The following is a 22,258-nucleotide window of genomic DNA, read 5'->3' on the forward strand; positions in this document are numbered from 1 at the left end:
AGAAAGGAGCAGAAAAGACAAAAAAGCGGTGAGACTGTGTCGTGTGTTGTCGTTTGTCATGGGTGAGCTGAAATAGACGGATATTATAGCAAGTGCCCCAAGTGCCCCAGCACACTCATCAGGAAGAAGAGGAATATGAGAGCTGGAGAAGTACAGGAGAAAGACAGTGAAGGGACTAGAGAGGATGTGGAAAGGAAGGCCAAAGTGGTCCCAGTGGTGGTAGGAGCCTTGGGGCTGGTGATCCTAACTTAAGCTGGGTGAGTGGCTCCAACAGATCCCAGGAACAACATCAGAGCTCTCTGTCCAGAAGAGTGCAGTGCTAGGAACAGCTAAGATACTGCGCAGAACCTTCAAACTCCCAGGCCTCTGGTAGAGGACCCGAGGTTGAGGAAGACACATACCACCCATAGGGGTGAGAGGGGAATTTTATTTTTTTTTATATATATATATATAAAGTGTATGGGCCTGATCCAAAGCTCACTGAACTCAGTGGAATAACTCCCATTGACTTATATGAGTTTTGAATCAAGACCAGTATGATAGCTACTTTATTGAGGGGAAATGAGGTGTGAGATCATGAATCTCCTCATTTCCCCTAAAATGCAATATTTCATAGTGATATTAAATAGCTCTGCAATTGTTCCAAGAAAGTGGGATACATCTGAGATTCTTATCAGCATTTAAGAGCTCTTTTCCCTACCGCCTATGCAGGGTGAAAAGGAAGACGCCTGAGCTACATGAATGGACATCACTACTTCCATTAAATGGAAGCAACACCTAAGGCCACATCACAACAGATTCATCACCCTGTAAATACTATTTTTAAGATATTATTTTATAATTACAGCACTTGACATGGAAATGGTAGCAAACAAAGGAGTCTCCCTTTTATAAACAAACAAGGAGTAAGCACCAGAGTAATTAAAATTTCTCCTTAAAAAAAATCACTCTTGATATTAAACAGGCAGGATTTGTAGCCTAAGAATCTAAGCTGCAGGTCAGTGCTTCTCTTATAGATTATGAATGTTGATTAATGACCCACCGGAAACCAAGGGTAATTACAGGACATTTTGCATGAAAACAACTTTGTTTAAGGCTGAAAGCAATATCTTCATCCAATCTGATTAAGACAGTAACGTGATTTATCAAATTAAGAAACAATTTGAAAATAAACCAGATGAGCTCAACCAATGAAGATCGGCATGATTATCAACAAACATGACCTTTTCTGTGGTTCAAGCTAATTTAAGGGCATTCTCAAAATAATCTGGTTTCTAAATGTTCATCAATGAGATTGTTATTGAAACTAGGCAGTCTTTAAAGTATTTCAGAGAGAGCGTGAGCATATGCACAGTGATTGGTCAAGCAATTTATACAGGTTGTCACAGTAATGAGGAAGAAACTAAGCTAAGATTTTGAAAGGGCTCAAAACTTCTGCAAAATCCCAGTCTAAAATTTCATTCTAGGTACTTCTTTTGGTGGTCTCAATGCAGCAAGTTCCAAAACCCTACATCCAGCAAGAAAAACCATTAATTGATATGCATCACTGGACTAATAAAAGGAATTCTGAATATTAAAGAAGAAAAGGGCTGAAGAACACCTTTCCCCTGCTCATATCTAAATCAGGTGTGATAGGGAAGAGGCACACACCATTTGAGATGTCATTTCATCTGAGACGGGAGGATCACAGTGCAGGTGGTCAGATGCCTCTTGTATATTGATGCATTATAATTGCATACAGCGTACTTCCTAGTGGGAGAGGAGAATTATATGTAAAGATTCTAGTACAATTTTACTATGGGGTCTCAGTGACAGGGAGAAGACAGAGTTAAAAAATAGAGAGTCAGAAAATGATTTTTCCCCCTTATGAAAAATTTTACAAAAATGATCTTTTTTGGAAAATATTTCTTAGATTTATTTTTTTTTGGTCAAAAACCTAAAATCACTTTTTTAGGCAACTACAAACATAAAAAATGAATTGAAAATGGGATTTTTTTGGCAGAAAAAGTAGGTACAAGGAGAAGTCACTTTGCTTCAGCACAAATGTTTTGATAGAAAGAGCGTGCCCATCTCTGTTAGGGAGTTATGGATGAAAAGTAAAAGTAACTTTCTATGATGGTGACAAAAAAAAGTGAGTCTGGATGAATTATGAGATGTTGCTAACTACCAAAGATGGTTATAGTACAAGGGGAATTTGAGCAAATAAAATCTAGATGAGGAACAAAGAGAAAATTTCTCTAGCAGAGGAGGATGGGGGAAAACTAAAATATGTGAAGCAGACTGTCAGATTGAAAAATGAAATTATATTGTCCAGATCCACCCTGAACCTGAATGCCATGTGAAGTGCAGAGAATGGGAAAAGATATTTGTGGGGGATAAAAACCTTTTTGCTCCTTTGTATTAAGTGCTGACATAGAACAAATATTACCTTTTTTTTTTTTACTTGATTTTCAATTACTTGGACCCAGTGTAATCATTTGCTGCTTAAGTATTAAATGTAATACTTTTAATGCTCTTTCTAAGGATGCAACACTATTCTCACCGATCAAGAAACATATATTATTCTTGTAGAAACCCAGATTACTGGTGCTCCATCAGACCATAAAAATGAATGAAGAGGTGGTGCTCAAGCACTAGTCACGCTACAGGAGAAGTGAATAGGAAGCAAAAAAAAAAACATGTTCACCTTGATAATGAAAATGTCTCCAAGATTTGTGGCTGCTGAACACATATGAATGCTAAACTTCCCAAATCTAACAGGACCAAGAATTGAACAACTTAATCCTCTTTCCTTCTACATTTAATTTATTGAGTTTAGTTTCAGCTCTGTAGAGTTTAAAGCATCATGACTGAACAATTTCAAAGTCAATTTAAAAAGTATAAAATTGGCTACACGACTGCTTCAGTACAGCAGAACCTCAATCACACACATTTCATTAAACCATACACTTTATACTCCATGCACAAATTTGGCCACTCTTCCTTATCTCTTAGCAAAGATGTAAAAGCAGAGGGTTATACAATGAGGTTAGAGAACAGTTCTATAGTGAGGTATTACAGTACAAAGGGTTTACCTATATAAAGGCCAGAAAGGAAATGAGAAAAATGTATTTTCATTCATCCTTTTGGATATTTCTGTGCATGTCTGTATGTGGACACTTTCAAGAGATTACTCTTCAGAGATTAAGAGTGTCCTGTTTTGATGCAATTTAAAATGGTATGGATTAAAACCCAGTTTTATTATTTCAATTCCACATTGTGTGTAAAAAAGGCCCAAGACTGTTATTTGTATAAAAATTACTCCAGCAGATTCACTAGCCATTACAAAGCACAGTCATAAATTATTAAAACCAAACTATGATTGTCAAAATAAGTGAAAAAGTAAACTCAGTGATGCATTATCTAGCTTTTCTATTGTGTTTTTCCGCTGGTTAATTCTCACAATTCAGTAGGCTGAACTGGGTCTTTATTGTAATTCTACAGTTTCTATATTATATGGATGGCAAATATGGAAGTACAAGTATATACTGTACCTTGTTTTACCTGTAAGGAACACACACCTGACAAAAGGCAATCTTCACATCCAGGGTAGGTTCACTGCAGTAGTACAAGAAATGACGGCTCATAAATACCTGCAATTAAAAAAAAAGTCAAAATCACATGCCTGTTGCTGATTTGGCATTACAATTTCTATCCATCTGATTTGGCAGTATGAAAACAACATGTGAATTATTATTAGGTTATGTGAATAAAGGAGATTGGGGTGGCTCAGTGGATTGGTAATAGGCTTCAGAGCGTTCAAACCACTAGGAAAGGTTACCTGTTTAAACACAACCTAGCTTGGTAGTAACTTGAAATCATTAGATCAAAATCTGCCCTACATGCAAGCCAGTGCAATTTGCAATTCCCCAGACAAGCAGGAATGAAATTGAGCACTTGGAGCTCAGTGACCAGAATTGCAGGGACAGCAGAGTTACCTTCATTTGATCTATTGACCCATCATGAGAGAGTCTATGGTTCCTCCTTCAACTCCTACTACTCATCTCAGCCCTGCTGTGGCATACTATAATTCCAAGATAGAGCACCACAGAAAAATGCGCAAGTGCCATTAAGGCTGCTTTGCTGTGCTGGAGCAAAGACTCAAATCTCCACTGGTTTTCTGCCAAGAAGCAGGATTGCATTAAGGCAAAAAATCTTAATTGCACCAAAATAAAAAAAATCTGCTAGCTTTACAAGAAAAGGAGATAAATATTATAGAATTTCAGTTTGCCTCGTAAATATAGTAAGATTACATAAAAGCTAATCCTAAGAAATGCAATCCTATTTGGATGGAGATACCACCATGGTCCTGAAATTCTACACTTTGGTCTTGAAATAGTTATGTGATTGTAATAACTGTGTATTAACAATAACCTGAAGTACTGTGAAATAGTGATAAGGGTTATTTTACCCTTTTCTGCCTGAACAAGGCTTAGGAAACCATAAAAAGAAAAAAGTGTCCACCAGTGTTTGCAACCTGAATTGTTCCATATGTTCCCACATGTGCTTAATTTTTAATGAATGAATGAATAAATAATGTGCTCATGAAAAGCAAGTGCATGACTTTCTCTGCATCATATTACAGTGTCTCAGATTGCTGCCTCATTGCTCAATGAGTCATTGAGGAAGCTCCACATTCCACAGAGGGTTTGTTTATATATATATTTATTAACATTAGTCATAATTTCACTGCTTTCTGGAAACCCAGCAGATCATTAAGTTCTCTCACTGCAGAGGTTTAAAGGACATGTTCCTATTCAGTAGGACTATATGCTGATGCATTATCTTAATTTGATCTGGGGAGGAAACAATTTTCCCATCTTTTGAGGTTTTTTGAGGTTTCAAAATATTTCTCATTTCACATTGAGAGGAAACCGAAACGTTAGAACATTTTTCATGAAAAGAGAGAGACTGAATCAATGTGGGAGACCTGGCTTGAAGTCTCTGCTCCAAAGCCGGCACTTGAACTTGTGCCTCCCACATCCCAGTTGAATGCCCATCACTGCAGCTATTGGCTAGTCTGGGGTCTCTCTCACTCTCTCAATTCCATCCTACACCTGAGAAATCCTGCCTGGTGAAGTTTGATGGTGACACTAACTAGCATCCCAGTGCAAAAATGGTATCTGGTAGTGAGTTTCAGTGGCCAGTTCAGTGCACCCCAGTTTGCTGATATCATAAACTGTATCTGATATGTATCATGTAAGGTATCATTGGAAAACTAGCACCACGTATTCTTGCATGGTGTGTGTAGAGTAATTGCCAAGCGACCACACAAATATGAAGGAAATGTGGAACTACAATGTATTTACCAGACAAGTTCGGTGAGTGGGTGAACAGGTTTCTCCCACACAAAGGACAAGCTGACATGGCAAGTGGCCATTCATTTGCATTACAGAGGACTGGAAGAGATCAATCTGCATTTTAGTCAACACCAGAGGGGAAGAACCCAGCATGGAACCACCAGAGTCCATGTCACTTTCCTCACAGCTTGATTGGGGAGGGGCTTCAGAATTCATTTCAAAGATGCACTGGACTATGAAAGGGAGGGGCAAAGTTGTCTTTCACCTAAAACAACACTTTGGGCTTGATGGACAATCCTGACCAGCTGGGTGGTCAGATATCTTGCTGGAAGGTAGCATGATATGAATTTTACCTTGAATCAAGACTAGTTTGCTAAGTTTTAGTCTCTAGAATGTGTTTTTCACTTTTGTTTGTAACCATTCCTTATGGCTGAACTCACTTAAAATCCTATCTCCTTTAGCTATTAAACTTGTTTTACTTTTTATTTAAACCAAGCCAGTGCTGTGTTTGAATTGAAGTGATTGTTAACTCCAGTTTATCATGCTAACATGTGTTTTGCTTCTTTAGAAGAACAAAAAAACTTTATTATTCCTCTTAAAGGAAAGGGCTGGTGGTTGCAGTGCACATGGTTTTGGGAAAATTCAGAACTGGGGGACATTGGGGTCATCCTGCCAGAAGTAACCAAAAATCTGGTGGAGACCAGAGTGTAGCTAGGGTGTAACAAGCAAGATGCTGGAATCATAGTTGTTGGTCCAGGGCCACTTATTACACAGACACTCAGTACATACTGTGACAGACCCAGACCAGTGAGGTACAGGAGTCTGGTCAGTGGATGAGTAGTTTTCTGTTCCCTGAGTGCCCAGAGCAGGGGCTGCACTAGAGTAATCAGGAACCTGCTAGAACTAATCAGCCTGTCTGCCTTAATTGGAACACCTGCAGCCAATCAAGGCAGGCTAATCAGGGCACCTGGGTTTAAAAAGGAGCTCACTCCAGTCAAGGGGGGAGAGCCAGAGGAGAGGAAGTGTGTGTGGGGAGCTGGGAGCAAGAGGCACAAGGAGCTGAGGTGAGGGTGTGCGCATGGGGACTGGGAGTACAAGTGTTATTCAGACCCCAGAGGAAGGTCTGTGGTGAGGATAAAAACGGTTGTTTGAAGAGGCCATGAGGAAGACCCAGGAGCTGTAGAGTCATGCAGCTGTCTTACAGGAGCACCTATGACCAGCTGCCTCCACAGGGCCTCTGGGCTGGAACCCGGGTAGGCGGGCGGGCCCGGGTTCCCCCCAAACCTCCCAACTCCTGATCAGACACAGGAGAAGTTGACCCAGACTGTGGGGAAGATCACTGAGGTGAGCAAACTCTGCCAATAAGCGTAGGACCCACCAAGGTAGAGGAGGAACTTCGTCACAACTGGTGTCAGGCGTGGGATTTGGTGCACAGCGCAGCACAAGAAGGAGGGTGATTTAAAAAAAAAAAAGGGGGAGAGGGTTTATTTTTTTTCACCACAATGGATGACTTAGTGCAGGCACTGATACAAGCTATGGCGGCCCAGCAGGAGGCAGTGTGGCTGCAGCAACGGACTAATCGCTTGCTGATGGACCAGGCTTCTCAAGACCGAGCTATGTTGTGGGAACTGGTAAACCAGGTAAAGATCCTTACAGAGCTGAACCACAGCCATGATGGGACGCAGATCATATGGGTCAGCCATTGGCTGCAGAAAATGATGCGGGAGGATGATGTAGAGGCATACCTTCTGGCCTTTAAGAGGACAGCCCTATGGGAGGCCTGGCCTCTAGATCAGTGGTCTGGCATCCTTGCCCCATTCCTGTGTGGGGAGGCCCAGAAGGCCTACTGTGATCTGCCTGAAGAGGCTGCAGCAGACTACCCCCAGCTGAAAGCAGAGATCCTGGTCAGATCTGGGGTAACAACTGCAGTGTGGGCCCAGCGGTATCACGAATGGAGGTACCAGGAAAACAAAACCCCGCGGTCCCAATTGTATGACCTCATCCATCTTGCACAAAAGTGGTTGCGAACGGAATCCCGGAGTCCGGAAGAGATACTAGAGGTTCTGGTCATCGACCGATACCTGAGGGGGCTACTGCCAGACCTTTGTGCTTGGGTAAGCCAGAATGAACCCTCCACCTATGATGAGGTTGTTGCACTGGCAGAGAGGCAAAGAACAGCGAGGGAGCTGACCCGACCAGTTAAGTAAGAAACACCCTGGGTTAAACTAGCAGCACCAAGCCCTAGAGCTCGGCTGACTGGGCAACCAGGAGATCACAGGTGGAAAAAGAGAGGGGTTGAAGGCCCACCAGAAGCCACAAAGAGTCAGAGCACTGAGGGAGAAAAGGATCGTGATGTTAGACTGCCCAAACCAAGAGACCTGGGAATGCCTAAGGCCCCATACAGATGTTATGCCTGCGGGGAGTGGGGACATATAACTGCACAGTGTCCCAATGCTGAGGAGCCTATGCAGTGTAACCTGGGGAACTGGGCAGACCCATGCTCCCTAATCCATCTTATGGGGGTCTCACTAACCCCACATATGTACACCAGACCAGTAAAGCTAAATGGGGTAGAGACCACAGGACTGGTTGATTTGGGGAGTGCTATCACGCTTGTCTCAGGGAAGCTCGTGAAGTGTAGTCAGCTGCTGTGGGCTAAGCGCACGGGGATAACATGCGTCCATGGGACAGTTGGTTATTACCCCACCATCCCAGTAAAACTCGAGATTCAGGGGAACACTACTGAGGTAGCAGCAGGTGTAGTCCCTAAACTCCCATACCCGGTGCTCATAGGAAGGGACTTCCCAGGGTTTGGAAGCTTACTCCCAGTAGGAGGATTGGAGTAAAAGGGGAACCCTGAAGTTAGTGAGGCCTCCACAGTAGACTGTCAACCCCCAGTCTTCTCTGAAATATCTCCAGATTTATTTTCCATTCCCAGACAGGGTAGAAAGTCGAAAAGGGAAAGGAGGGCAGTTAAACCCTAGAGAAAGACCTATCGAACAATTCAGCCTAGACAGGGTCAAGGAAACATTTGTCCTGTATCGAGGGGTGAAGGATATGGATTCTTTATCACATCTGGACTTTTCTTTTACTTGGAAGGGGAACATTTCATCTGGCCAGAAGACCAAATAACCTAAGCCCTAAAAAACTGTGGCATGGCAGTAACCTGATTGAGAAGAGGTAAACCATGCTATTACAATCAGTCTAGATTTATCTATCATCTATGAGAAGATTAAAACCTGAGGATGTATGGCTGTAAACTGCAGAATTTGATCAGGACTGCAGGGTACCCTATGATATATCATAATCTACTCTCAGCCCCACACACCATGACTTTCCCAATATTAATGTAAGGTTTGTCACTATAATTTTATGGGGAGATAAATCAAGCATTTCTGCATTTATCACTTTCCCATAAGAGAATGTACTGTACGTGTGTGGGGTGGAGGTTGAATGTACTGCATATCTTTATATGGCTGTTTGGTTATGTACTCACTCTGAAGAGGAAAAGCTAAAAATAGTTTATGCTACCTCAATGTATCTGATTTAAACAAAAGATTTCAGAAGATTCATGGCATGGAAGAAGGAATTGATTATTCCTCTTACCAAATTATCCATACATTTTCTAGAAATGGTTTTAAAAAATAACATTAATTCCTACTGTCTGAGATGAGGTATCTTCTTATCAATTCATCTGTAACAGACAAACCGTTCTTGAAGAATGCTAATTTCAAAAGATTCATACTTTCAGGGGGTTTTTTTGTTTGTTTTTTAATATTTCCTGTTTTGAAAACTGGTTTGAATTACTCCATGCATAGTTCAAAAAGAGGTAGACCTTTCTCCTTTGCTGGAACATTCACGATCTGAGCACTGAAGTATAGTACACTGAATAGCTAAAGTTTGGAGTGATGCCACTGGAATTTTACTCTAAGAACTACATTTTTCTTACCCTAAATCTCAATTATTTTCAAGTAAAGACAAGAAAAAGAACAAAAAGTTACATGATTCTGGCAATAAACAGAACCAGTTTTAACTCAGACTCTTGAGTATTCCATCACAAAATGATGCAGACCTGACCAAGGTGTCACAGATTTAGCGACAGAAATTAGTCTAGAATCCTGCTCTTCTGATTCTCAGTCCTATGCTCAATGTACTGGGCTATCGAGGTGCCATCTCCTCTATATGCAGTACTTTATTATAGCTCTGAGAACTAAGTACTTATATTAATGGATAAAAAGGAGTAGTTATAAACTTCATAACAATTGCAATCATAAGGATTCATTCCCATCTCAGACAGGGGTACACCCACCTCCAGATGTACTGAAAAGTTCCCTGAGCTTGCTCATAGTAGATTGTGGTGCATGCCAACACATCCAAGATTAGAATCAAACACCATCTAATTCACTTCTAAATGTTTTGGGGGAATTTATGGCCCAGATTGTCCTCTCCAGGGTAAAAGCTAACAAAGGGTAATATCTTCCCATGGGAATCTCATCTCGTGAAGGGGCAATCAGAAAGTGTTGCTCTCCCAAGGAAAAGTCCCTCTCCCCCCTGAGATCCACAGGAGGCCAGGACCATGTTCCCAGAGGACCTGAAACCCAAAGTGGCTCTGGCCTTTACCCAGATCCATTGTAATCTGACTACCATTGCAGCCACACTACCAGGGACTCCCCTTGTCTACAGCAGCTTCCAGAAGTGGGGGAGATGCAGCCTGTACTAATTCATTTTACACTATCTTCCATGAGCACAGAGGACGGATGTGTTTCCCTCATTCCTTCTCCCTGTATACACCCTGGAATGCATGGATCACCTGAAGTCTAGGAATTGGAACAGTTCTGTAGGGGCACCCGAAATCCCTCTGCATGGAAGAAGGAAAGCCCATGCATGGAGGCCCCCTCTACATTCAGATCAGGAGAGGCATAATTTGGGTCTGTGTAAGCATATCTGCCATTATCAATAATGGAAAGCTGGGTTCAAATTTCCCGCACATTTAGGCCCCCAGTTCAGAACAGGACTTAAGTATGTGCCTAAATGTTTTGTTGAATTGGGTTCTGAGACAACAGATTGCTTGATGTTATCATCAATATCTGAAAAGTCCAATTGTTAAATTACAATTTAAAAGTACTGTAACAATAGAATTTTGTTAATACTGCCATTTCTAGAGACTAGGAGATTGGTAACAAGTCTGAGGTGCTAGAAGGGAACAAATAATCCTCTAAGAAGTGAAATCTACAAGTAGATAAAAATATTATACTCTTATTAATAATATAGAAGACAAATGTATGTTTCTCCATTGGATCTTTGCTATCACTAATTATTTTTGATATATCTGGCAAAGTGATGATGTGAATAAGGTAATTAATTAAGTGAAATATTAGATTAAATCCCAGCAGAAACAGTTAATCTTCCACTAAGAAATCTTACAGTGAAATAAGAAATGATAGCATATTAAAGGCTTTAAAAATTATCAAGTTTTGCTTCCTAAATGAGCTGTTGGAGCAGGAATGTCAGGAGATAAAGAAAGAAGGGGCTTAGAACTAGCAATGAAATATGAATGGCTTTGAAAGGAAGTATTCTGTATACAGGAAAGTGAACCAAGTACAAAGGTAGAGAACTCAGAGGCAGATTTACCTAGTGATTAGAGCACAAGACTAGGAGCAAGAAATTGATGATTTCTAACTCTAGCTCTGCTGCTAGCTTGCAACTTATTCTGAGCCTAATTTTCAAGTCTTAGCTTTTAGATACATAACCATAGACCCCAAAGACGTAATATTCACAGGTGCCAAGTACCTGCAACCATTATTTATTTCAAATGGCTCTCATTACATTTGGCAATCATGACTTAAATGTCAAGTTGCAGACCCTAAAAACAGACTCACTCATTTTACAAATAGGAATGATCAGAGAGATTATCTATACCTGGAAGAGTGTCTACACAACAGCTGGGAAGCATGATTCCCAGCTGGGAAGACATTCACACACCAGCTCTGGTAGAGCTACTATACTAAAAATAGCACTGTGGCTGAAGCAGCAGGGGCTAGCCACCTGAGTACAGACTCCCTGCAGACTCCCAGCATACATATGCAGGCAGCTAGCCTGAGCCACTGTGACCACACTAGACTGTGGTCTTAAAAATTAGCTTATCACCATTCACAAACTGTAAAACTAAAGCCTAAGGGCGTGTATATACTGCAATCCCGGGGTGTGGCTGCAGTTTGTGTAGACATGCTCTAGCTGCTCCGGGTACCTTGGGTACCAGAGACATTAAGCTGTAGCAGCATAAGATTCAGTACGCGTATCTGGCTGAGTAATTACTGAGGGTTCCAGATAGGCTGCCCATGCCAGAACCCATGCTTCTGTACCTTCACTGCTCTGGTACCTGAGCGAGCTAAATTAAACCTATCTTAGGTATTTCTACACATGCTGCAATCACACCCCATGATTGCAGCGTAGACATACCCGAACTGGTTATGGCTAAGCAGGCTGCAGAGGTAAGAAGTTTTTGCTGAGTTCCATCCATGGGCCTGTCACTCTATCTATGACTTGCTTTTAATCTGCTCTACTTTTTTGTTCAATTGCTTGTTTTTAAATGAAGCTTGGGTAGACAGCCCTGTAACAACAGGATATGGAATTTTGCCTTCTTAAAGGCCTTCTCCTAGATCCCCAATAATTTTGGGGAGTGAGGATTTTTAGAAAATATTTATGTTTTCTTTAAGAGCAAGCTTGCAAAATGCTACAGAGTCTCATTTTCACAAGTGCAGAGCCCTCATAACACCAACTGCAGTCAGTGGTTGCTGGGGATGCACAGAACCAGGCTCATAAAATTTTACCAGCTCAGGGACAAAAATATACTTGCCTGCCTTTAATCAGAGTGCTTGGGAATGATGACAAAAATTAATGACATTTCATTCATCCTAGGTGAGCAACAATTTACAAGACTGTTACAGGGATTTTTTTGTACACCCACTGCGAGCTTGATGGGGTTTTCAGACCCCAGTTCAGCCTCATTACTCAGCCTTGCATACTGAAGAGCAAGGAATTAACTCCTTCTTTTCTAGACACCCATAGGGTTTTCAGACCATATGACACTCCATGCAAGATGTTTCTTATAACCACACAGAACTTTTAAATATAGAACACACACTTCAAATACAGAAGCCTTTTGTCCTTGAAAAATTAACTGAAATGAACAAGTCAAGAATTATCTGATGAAATAAATACTTTGACTGTAAAAAGCTCTTTGTTTTGACAAGTACTAAACTCACTAAAAGAATTTTAAAAAATCCCATCACACAATCATTAAAGTCCTTCATGGAAAAGCAAGTCTGAAGTATTTCTCAGGTGAACACACAACTCTTCAATTTCAAATTAAAAAAAAGTTCTTTGTTTTTTAACTATGTAGACACTCATTCTCCATTATATATTCAGGTCCTTTTTGCTTTAATAGTTAGGGCAAATTTGAGCTTTAAAAAAAAGTCCTCATTCTTAGTAATAAAAGAGTATTCTAATGTAAGAAGAAATAATCTTTCACTATTTTATAAAAACTCACTGATTATCAATTATACAGTCTTTCTAGTACCATTTATCTTTTGCTGTAATGGGTAGGCACACAGACTTCTATTCTCAGTCCTTTAATGTATGCAAAAAACTCTTGTACATAATCCACCATGAACTTTAAAAAAAATAAAATGAAGGCCTGATTTAGCAGTCCTCGCAGAGGCAAAACTCCCACTGAAGCCAATGAAAATTCTGCCTGAGTAAGGATTCGAGGATAGGGCATCATGATTTAATGGATCAGGCACTGGACTGAAACCCAGGGGGCCTGGGTCTATTAATCTGTCTGTTGTTAATGCACAGTGTGACCCTGGTCAAGTCACTTCAACTATCTGTGACTCTGTTTCTCTTTGTCTATCATGTCTATTTAGATTGTGAGTTCTTCTGGGCAAGGAACTGTCTCTTACTATGCTTGGTCAGTGCTTAGCACAAGAGGGTGCTGATCTTGGTAGGAGCCTCAATGCCCTGCAGTCATAAGGCCAAAACTTTTTTTGAATGTAGAATGCTATCTATTATTGAATCTCATTATTCAATTTTTGTATATGGTAAAGCGAAGATGTGTATAGTAATATATCAAAGATTTTATGGAGATGCCAGCTGTAGCTCCATAGACAAGGTTGAGTTGAGTTTTGCACACTATATACACACAGTTGACTTCTACAAAGCAGGATTGACCTGATACGTTTTCATCACCATTAAACCCAACTATGTTAATTTAAATAAAACGATCTTGACCAGCTTCTCGTCTGATTCTCTGGCATAGACTATCTAGCCTTCCCCTCCCTTCTCCCCATCAGAAGTTTCCTTCCCTTCCAAAGCCATTCGTGCATGAGCTAGGCCTGTCTTTCTCACCTAAAAACAAACATTCCAAACTTTAATATCCACAATAAAAACACAGCTACCTCAATATAACATACTTTAAAGGATCTCATATTGTATTATTGTCAGTATAAGCAGTGGGAGATAAGATATTTTAAAAGAAAAAAAATTATAACACATACGCCAAGTCTTTGTGTGCAAAAACTACAGAATGAAGCTGTAGATGAATTAATTTCTCAATCAACCCAGTATTTGTTTGTTTTAATGATTGTGGAAAGCTGACCTTTCAGAAAAAATCCATCTACAGCTTTCACAATTTCATATGCATTCCAGGGGAGTAAAGTTATGACATGCTACAAAAATCAATAAAAACTGTTCTTTAGATAAACATCTGTGGTAGAACTGCCTCAAGGTATATAATGAACAACATTTTTAAAACACTCCAAAGCCAAAATACAATTTCCACATCTAATGCAAATTTAGTTTCGTTTGCCTTCAAAGTACATATCCTTGCTACTTTATGATTGGTAGAAATGGCATATATTCCACAAAATATACGGACAAAAGCATTAGATAACTACCCTGTACTAAAGCAATATCAATGAAATATACATTTTGAATACTTCACCCATATTTAACATGCACAAATGGAAAAAAGACAGACATTGTCTGGCAGTTTATTAAAGTAATGACTGCAAGTATTTCTGAGTCAAAGACACAGAACTGAGAATATCCTGGAATCAAGCAGACCCACTCCATCCCAAGATGCTAGTAATATAAACCCCTTTGCTGCTGGTCTCCTTGTACATCTACTGGACTGTTGCAATTCTAGTAATATATTAATGAAGAGTTGATATCATGGAATGTTACCCTGTACTGGATACATTCAGTTGCACAACTGTGCTCTACTCAGAGGCACCCAAAAAAACATCTGTTGAAGAAGTTACAGCATATCGATTTTTCTGTTCTGTTCTTGTTTTCATTATTGTCCATTCATATATTGTTGGTCTCTATATTGTATTATAATTGATATTTCTCAACTGTTCAGTAAAAGTGATTTCTGTAACATTTTCTGGGGACAGAGCATCTAAGAGACAAATCATATGATTAAACCTCAATTACTGATACCCTAGTTAGCTGTAATTCTTGGTTCTCCAAAAGTCAGACAGTCCTCTGAGGTCTGCTGATTGCTCCAGCTGGTTTCTACAAGGTCAGTCACATGAAGGAAAAGAAGAAAGAAAAGCTGTTCACGCCAGCCAGCCACTTCTCTCAAGACAAGTATGTACAACAATCAGGGCAAAGCTTGCCTGTGAGGAAGACAAAACGTTCTCAGTGTCTGGTCAAAGACCATGGAATGAACTCCCTCAGGAACTAAAAACTATCACAAACTTCACCACCTTCTACTCTATTCTTTGACCTTGCCTCCTCTACCATAAACATAAAGCAATGTGTATATTAAAAAACAAAAACCTATCAAAACAAGACATTCCAATTCTCCCCTGGGGAAAGGATGAGAGAACAAACACGTGACAGATACTAATCACTTAATGCACTACTGGAAGGTGCTTGGTGGTAAGTGCAATCTAAGAATATACGAATGGCCACACTGGGTCAGACCAATGGTCCATCTAGCTCACTATCTTGGCTTTCGACAGTGGCTGGTGCCACATGCCTCAAAGGGAATGAGCAGTACAGGGCATGAGTGATCCAAACCATCATCCAGTCCCAGTAGTCTATAAAGAATATATATATAAGAGAGAGGATCTAGCCAAAGCAAAAACAACCAGTTTAAGAGGAACCAGGCGATAGCCTAGAGACTCTGATTTAGGGAACACTTGCTTATCCAAGACACCCCTTCAAAAGGGATTATTCACAGAGACTTTGGGATTATTAATAATTTGCACTTATGTAGCAGCTTCAATTCATGGATCTCAAAGTATTTTACAAGGGAGGACGAGCATAACAGCCTCTATTTTACAAATGGGAAAACTGAGGCATAGAGAGATTGTAAGACAGGACCAGGGTCACACAGTCAGTCAATGGCAGAGTCAAAGGCCTCCTGCCTCGCAGTCTTGTGCTGTAACCACTAGATCATATTCCCTCCCCAAGGACTGAAGCTTGACTATGGAACTCCCTATCAGGAAGACAACAATATTAAAATATTTAATTAACATATTAAAACAAGTTATAGTAACAGGAATCTGCTAGCTTTGGGCAGAATTCTAACAAAAGAGATTTCAACTCTGACATTCAGTTCCCTTATGCAGGTTTCTCACCCAAATCAATGAAAGCTCCATACTGTAAGCACATTATCATAGTTGAGTTCAGCCATTTTGATCTGAGTCAAACTTTATCTGTGAGAAGATTATAGTTGAGGCCCAAGGCACCGTGTAAAAAACTAGATTTAAACTCTATTTCAAGGCATCTGAATTTCGTGGCAGACTGGAAATTCTGAGCCAGTTTCATTTAAGTGTGGGGGGGGAATTACAGTGAATTAAAGATTTAAATAAATAAAATAATGAGTATGGTAGTACTTATTTTTATATTAAATTAAATGTATTTTGTGTTGATCCCACAGGTGCAGTTTTTGATATCCCAAAGACTTTGGGGCATGCTATCTGAGGTAGTTTGGGACTCTTAGAATAAACGTTTTCATTGTTAGATGAACAATGTTGATATTTAGCTCTGAAATTTAAAAAGACAGCTTAAGTGGTCCTTGAGATGAATGGGACAGTTCATGCTACTCCGCACTATTGTTTCAGACTGTCTGAAAACTCAGGATGATAACACTGCATTCATTTATATTTGGTTTGTATTTTCAAGGTTTATAATTGCTAGGAACAGAATTATTTTTTTAAAAGTAAAGCTTAGATTCTGGAGCACAATTCTGTGACTGGGAGTAGATTCCTTTGTAAATTTTGCAGCTATGGAATATACAGTCTTATTTATCAGACAAACAGCTAAAATGTAGGTTCCTTTCATAACCTCACATTATCCCTAACTTCTAAATTTAAATTCTTTCCTATAACCATGAAGTTAATAGGACTACTCTCCTCAGCAATGCAAACTGGAGTGGTAGTATGTGAAATATGAAGCACAACCTTAATCTTTCCTCAGGAAAATAAAGCATATTTTGATACTTTCAAGTATCTATTGACTGAATTTCCAACTATTCTAAAGCAGATAGAAGAGATGCATTAACTTGAGGGGAAAAGGGCCCTGTATTGCTGGTGATTCATAATTAACTTAAATATTTAGCATTACCAGTAGCAAATTATCTGCTACTGCTGTCTATCTAAGTACTTATGTTGTTACTTTGCAATAGCACCTAGGACAACCAGACTGGGACCTCACTGTGCTAGACACTGTTCAAACATAATAAACAGCAATCTCTGCTCCAAAGAACTGATATTAGGACTGATCAAGCAATTTCCACTGGAAAATTGTTTTTTTGACAAATAGATATTTTCATGGAAGCTGTCTGCTTTCCTTTAAAAAAAAAAACAACAAAAAACAAAAAACAACCTGGGTTTTCTTCTGATAACTAAAAAGTAGAGATTTTTGGCTAAAAATCAAAATGTTTTAGTTTTCAGCATTTTTCAGCTGAGCTCTTTGTTTTCAGGTTGTTGGGGTTTTTTATTGAAATTTTTCCATGGGGGCGGGGAGGAACATTTTCCAACTAGCTCTAGCTTATGCAGTCCTCATTATATAGTATCTGAGCACCTGCCACCCTTTTCTCAGCCCAAAGTTTGATTAATGCACTTGAACAAAAAACTTTCTTTTTTGACGTTACTGGCTGGGTGCACATATCATTGGGAAGCACCACCTTAAATGACTCCAGGATATTGTACCAATCCCTCATGACTGTGTTTTCATTTCTCCAAATGGGGACCTGCTCTTCAGAGTTACATTTGACTTGATCCTGAATTCCCTTAATTGATCCAGCCCTAAGCAACTCAAAAAGCAGACAGCAGTACTTACTGCTTTCATTCGGCCAAACTCTCCAAATGCACACTGCAACCACAGACAGTTTGGTTTACTCTAATATGTTCAATCTCTGTTTTAGGCTCTGACCCTAAATGAAACAGAAGTATAGGCTAAATAGCCTGCCAAAAACAAGGAATGGGAAGAGGAGATAGCTAAATCCAGTAATATGGACATGATTACAAGCTCTCATGTGGGATTTGCTGATCAAATGATCAAAATGGAAACATACATGAGTGCAGAAGACCTGCCTATTGTCACCAAACAATGTTGGACTCACAGCTAAGCATCATTCATTTCCCAGTAAGTAGAAATGCAGAGTTACGGAGCAGCTGTTCAAGGCAGAGATACGGTATGATAGCTGTTCTTGCTTAGTAATTAGTTATACGGATGATTATAACTAGTCTTATAAAAAAGAATTTGCAGATTATTAACTACTGCCCTTTGTTGAGAACATAATTAGTTCCCAAACAATATTGCCACATTAGAACCTTGGAAATAATGCTCTGTGCAAAGAAAATCTAGGATTAGCGTGTGAAGATTTGATACTCCATTGCTGAGTATGAAAGAACTCACTGACCCAAGAGGATGAGAGAGTAAAATTTTCCATCAGACATATTCATTGGAAGAATATAGTTCTTCAATTAAATGGGAAACTCCAAATGCAATTTTTCCACAAGCAATTCATTTACAACTAAGATATTGAAAAAGATGAACAGAATAAATGATTTATACAGGCAAACCAAGAGTTCGGAACGGCAATATAAAAATTCTGGTGGATCACGGGCAGCCAGAGGTAGTATGTCAAAGTTGCAAACAGTGCATAAACAACAAATTGTTCCCTCCATGTCTAGGATCCCGAGCTGAGAGTGAGCACAGTGCTGCCTCCTTAGCATGCTCCCTTCTTCCCAAAGTGTCTGAGTGGGGACACAGTGGGGTTCTGGCCATGTGTTGAGAGAAGATGAAATGAGAGGCCAACTGGTTTGTTCTGTATTTTGTCTCTCCCCACCCACACCAAAACACAGAGATGCACTAACTTGTACAGCTTCCTCATGTGTGCTGTGTAACTCCATTCTGAGGGAGAGTTCTATGAGCAGCTAGCATATCGGACCCAATCCTACTCAGCACCTTCCAAAACCAGATCCTAAAGCAGTACCAAAGCAGACATGCTATGCAGATATCTTCAGTTAAAGATGACGGCCTCTCGTTTCCCAACTCCAGGTGCTTTCTCATGGGCTCCCCAGCAGGAGTCTGAATCTCCTAGGAAAACTGAGACATATAACAGGAAGTGGGGTATGTATGTACTTGGACATGTAAGTGTGTATGGCGGGGGGCTACCAAGGTGAGATCACAGATAGTTGGAATGTCTGTGAGTAGAGTGTCTCACCTGCACTGCCAGTCAGACAATCTCAGGAGGGTGTGCTGGAGTAAGGGCACTTCCCATTCCCTGTCTGCAGAGAGGGAGCTGGGGCTGCGGGCAGAGGAGCAGGAGCAGAGCCTAGCCTATAACATAAGCAGGGCAGAGCCTGAAGATGGCCTCAGCTCTCAGAGAATTTTACTGAGTAAGTCTGAAACAGCCCCCAGAACGAGAGTCCCACTGAAAGAACTAAGCTGTTGTGGACTGAAGACACTAATGAAGTTCAGTTAACCTGTACAATCCTCATGCTTTATACCAATGCTTCTCAAAGCTGGTCCACCGCTTGTTCAGGGAAAGCCCCTGGCGGTCCGGTCCTGTTTGTTTACCTGCCACATCTGCAGGTTCGGCCAATCGTGGCTCCCACTGGCCGCGATTCACAACTCCAGGCCAATGGGGGCTGCAGGAAGTGGCGCAGGCCAAAGGATGTGCCTGCTGCCCTTCCCGCAGCCCCCATTGGCCTGGAGCCGTGAACCGTTGCCAGTGGGAGCCGCGATCAGCCGAACCTGTGGATACAGCATGTAAACAAACCAGACTGGACCGCTAGAGGCTTTCCCTGAACAAGCGGCAGCTTGACTTTGAGAATCACTGCTTTATACTGCAGCACTTTACTTTGTTTCCGCAGGGGAGGGGTCAAGAAGCAATGGGGAAGAGACACGGGTCTTGGTTGAATAGCGTGTCTGCACATGTGCAGACAGTGGGGAAGGGCAACTCAGCTAGAAGGATCCAGAAACTTCCAGAACCAACTGTGGAAACTACCTATTCCAGCTTTGCTTACTAGTGAAGCCCTCTATTAGGAAAATATTTGGTCCCTTGTGGTGTGATTTATGGGCCTTTAGGGAGACCTGTTGGGGGAAAGCACTTGCTACCCCTAGAGCAGGGTTTCTCAACCCATGGGTCAGGACCCAAAACTTGGTCACCAGAATGTTTCAAAGGGTCACACGGCAGCTCCTGCGTCTCCTGTCCCACAAGGTGGGCTGCGTTCACCTCCCTACTCCAGGCACTGCAACCTCTGGGGTCCCAGTGCCACTCAGGTTTAGCACAGCCATCATGACGATGACAGTCCGGGTATGCCAAATTTGAGTAAGTGGCCCTGCAACCCCATGAACCAGTTCACAACTCCAATCACGCAAATTTGGTCCAGTCAGGAAGGGCAGGGCCAAACCTGAATGGCTCTGCAACCCCAGAGGTTGCAACACCCGGAGAGGAGAGCCAAGTCCATCCAGCCCCATGGCACAGGAGCCGCCACTGTGGGGAGAGTGCTAGGCAGGACCCCAAACCCCCAACTCCTTCGAGGCAGAACCAAACCAAAACCACCTTAGGCCATTTACGGGGTCGCAACAGGCCTCAAACATTTACAAATGGTTTCTGAGCCCAAATAGAGGGAGAACCACTGTCATAGAGCCACAGAACCTGTGGAACTTATACTGAGCTATCAGCTAATGGCTCTAAACTGGGATTCTGCCTCAGTTAAAGAGGGAATGGGGCAGCACTCAGGTGAGGGTCTGAGAATTCTTGCCTGACTTAGCTGGGCATGTAGGGAGAAGATGGTGCCCTACAGAGTGAAGACCTTATAGAGATCCAGGAAATGGATTTTTTATATGCTGATCACTTTGGGTATAGAATACAGATTTCTGTTTCACCTGCAACTGAGAGGCCCAATCAGCTATGAACCCAGGGGCGGGAATGCTGCTAGCTCTGGAGATCTCAGAGTATTTGGTTGCTGGCAGGGTTCTGGAGCGTTTGGAAGGACTGAAATGTTGCCATTTCCCAAGCTCTGAAGAGTCCAGGTGACACACACTATGTACTATGGTCACACTGTAAAGTCTGAGAAATAATCTCAGGGAAGATCTGAGGTGTTTGTGTTTTGATGTGTGCACTCAAGTATAGAAAATACTATGCTGAAATCTTATATTTGAATGTTTGTAACAGAAACAGTGGCATCTGCATAAGGAACACCAGTAGATTTAGTGTTTAATAACTTCTGTTTAAAAGTTACCCATAGTATTACACACATTATTTAGAATATTGTAAACTATTTACAAGGTGTCTTGTGTGCATTAAAATTTTGTTTTACTAAGAGCGCATATGGCACTCTCTCTCTGAAGTTGATTGGGGACTATTATCATCTATTCATCAGGGTTCTACATACAATAGCCCTGAGATTTAACTCTGTGTAAAGCTTTCTGAAAAGTCTGAACTCCGGCCTATGCCAGAGGGTGAATGTATAGATACACAGAATATTGTCTGCCTGCCCCCCACCCTTTGTCCCCATGCCTTTTATTTTTTTAAGTTTGTTTCCCTGTCTCCATGATGTCTGAGCTTCTTGTTTAAGTTCACTTTCACTAAGGCTATGACTATGGTTACACTACAGAGCTTACAGCAGCATAGCTGCACCAATGCAGCTGTGCCATTGTAAGCTCTCTGTGTAGCTCTCCCGTCAGCTTAATTACTCCAGCCCCTGCTGGAGTCGACGAGGGAAGCTCTCCTGCCAACATAGCACTGTCCACACCAGCGCTTAAATCAGCATAAGTTATGTCCCTCAGGGGGCTGGCTAATTCACACCCCTGAGTGACATAGGCTACGACTACACTACAGCTTAAGTCAACATAAATTATGTCTACACTATTATTTATGTTGGTATAACTTATGTTGCTCAGGGGAATGAATAAACTACTTTCCTGAGCGACATAAATTACACCAACCTAAGCACTGGTGTGGACAGCACTATGTCAGCAGAGGAACTTTTACCACTGCTCGTGGGGAGTGGATTAATTACGTTGACAGGAGCTCTCTCTCCTGTTGGCTTAAAGTGGCTACACTAGAGCAGTGATTCTCAACCTTTCCAGACCACTGTACCGCTTGTAGGAGTCTGATTTGTCTTCCGTACCCCCAAGTTACACCTCACTTAAAAACTACTTGCTTGCAAAATCATACATAAAAATACAGAAGTGTCACAGCACACTATTCTCATTTTTACCATAAAATTATAAAATAAATATTGTACTTACATTTCGGTGTATGGTATTAGAGCAGTATAAACAAGTAATTGCCTGTATGAAATTTTAGTTGGTACTCACTTTCCTAGTGCTTTTTATGTAACCTGTTGCAAAACTAGGCAAAATATCTAGATGAGTTGATACACCCC

The 22,258-nt window shown here is 41.0% G+C and overlaps 1 protein-coding gene across 12 annotated transcripts in view; it reads right to left on the reverse strand.

Moving 5' to 3' along the window:
- MAPK10 (mitogen-activated protein kinase 10) overlaps positions 1–22,258 on the reverse strand; it is a 260,373-nt gene that overhangs the window by 109,044 nt on the left and 129,071 nt on the right. For 9 of the 12 annotated variants that reach the window (XM_032800211.2, XM_032800209.2, XM_075066125.1 and 6 more), the window contains one exon: positions 3,561–3,632. In XM_032800211.2, coding sequence (XP_032656102.1) covers positions 3,561–3,626 — 66 coding nt within the window. In that variant the 5' untranslated portion in view covers positions 3,627–3,632. Of the gene's footprint in view, positions 1–3,533; positions 3,633–22,258 lie in introns of all 12 variants that reach the window. The other 3 variants (XM_032800214.2, XM_075066126.1, XM_032800215.2) reach the window with 2 other exon arrangements.

The sequence above is a fragment of the Chelonoidis abingdonii genome, chromosome 5 (assembly GCF_003597395.2).
Source record: "Chelonoidis abingdonii isolate Lonesome George chromosome 5, CheloAbing_2.0, whole genome shotgun sequence".
In the NCBI taxonomy this organism is placed as follows: Eukaryota; Metazoa; Chordata; order Testudines; family Testudinidae; genus Chelonoidis; species Chelonoidis abingdonii.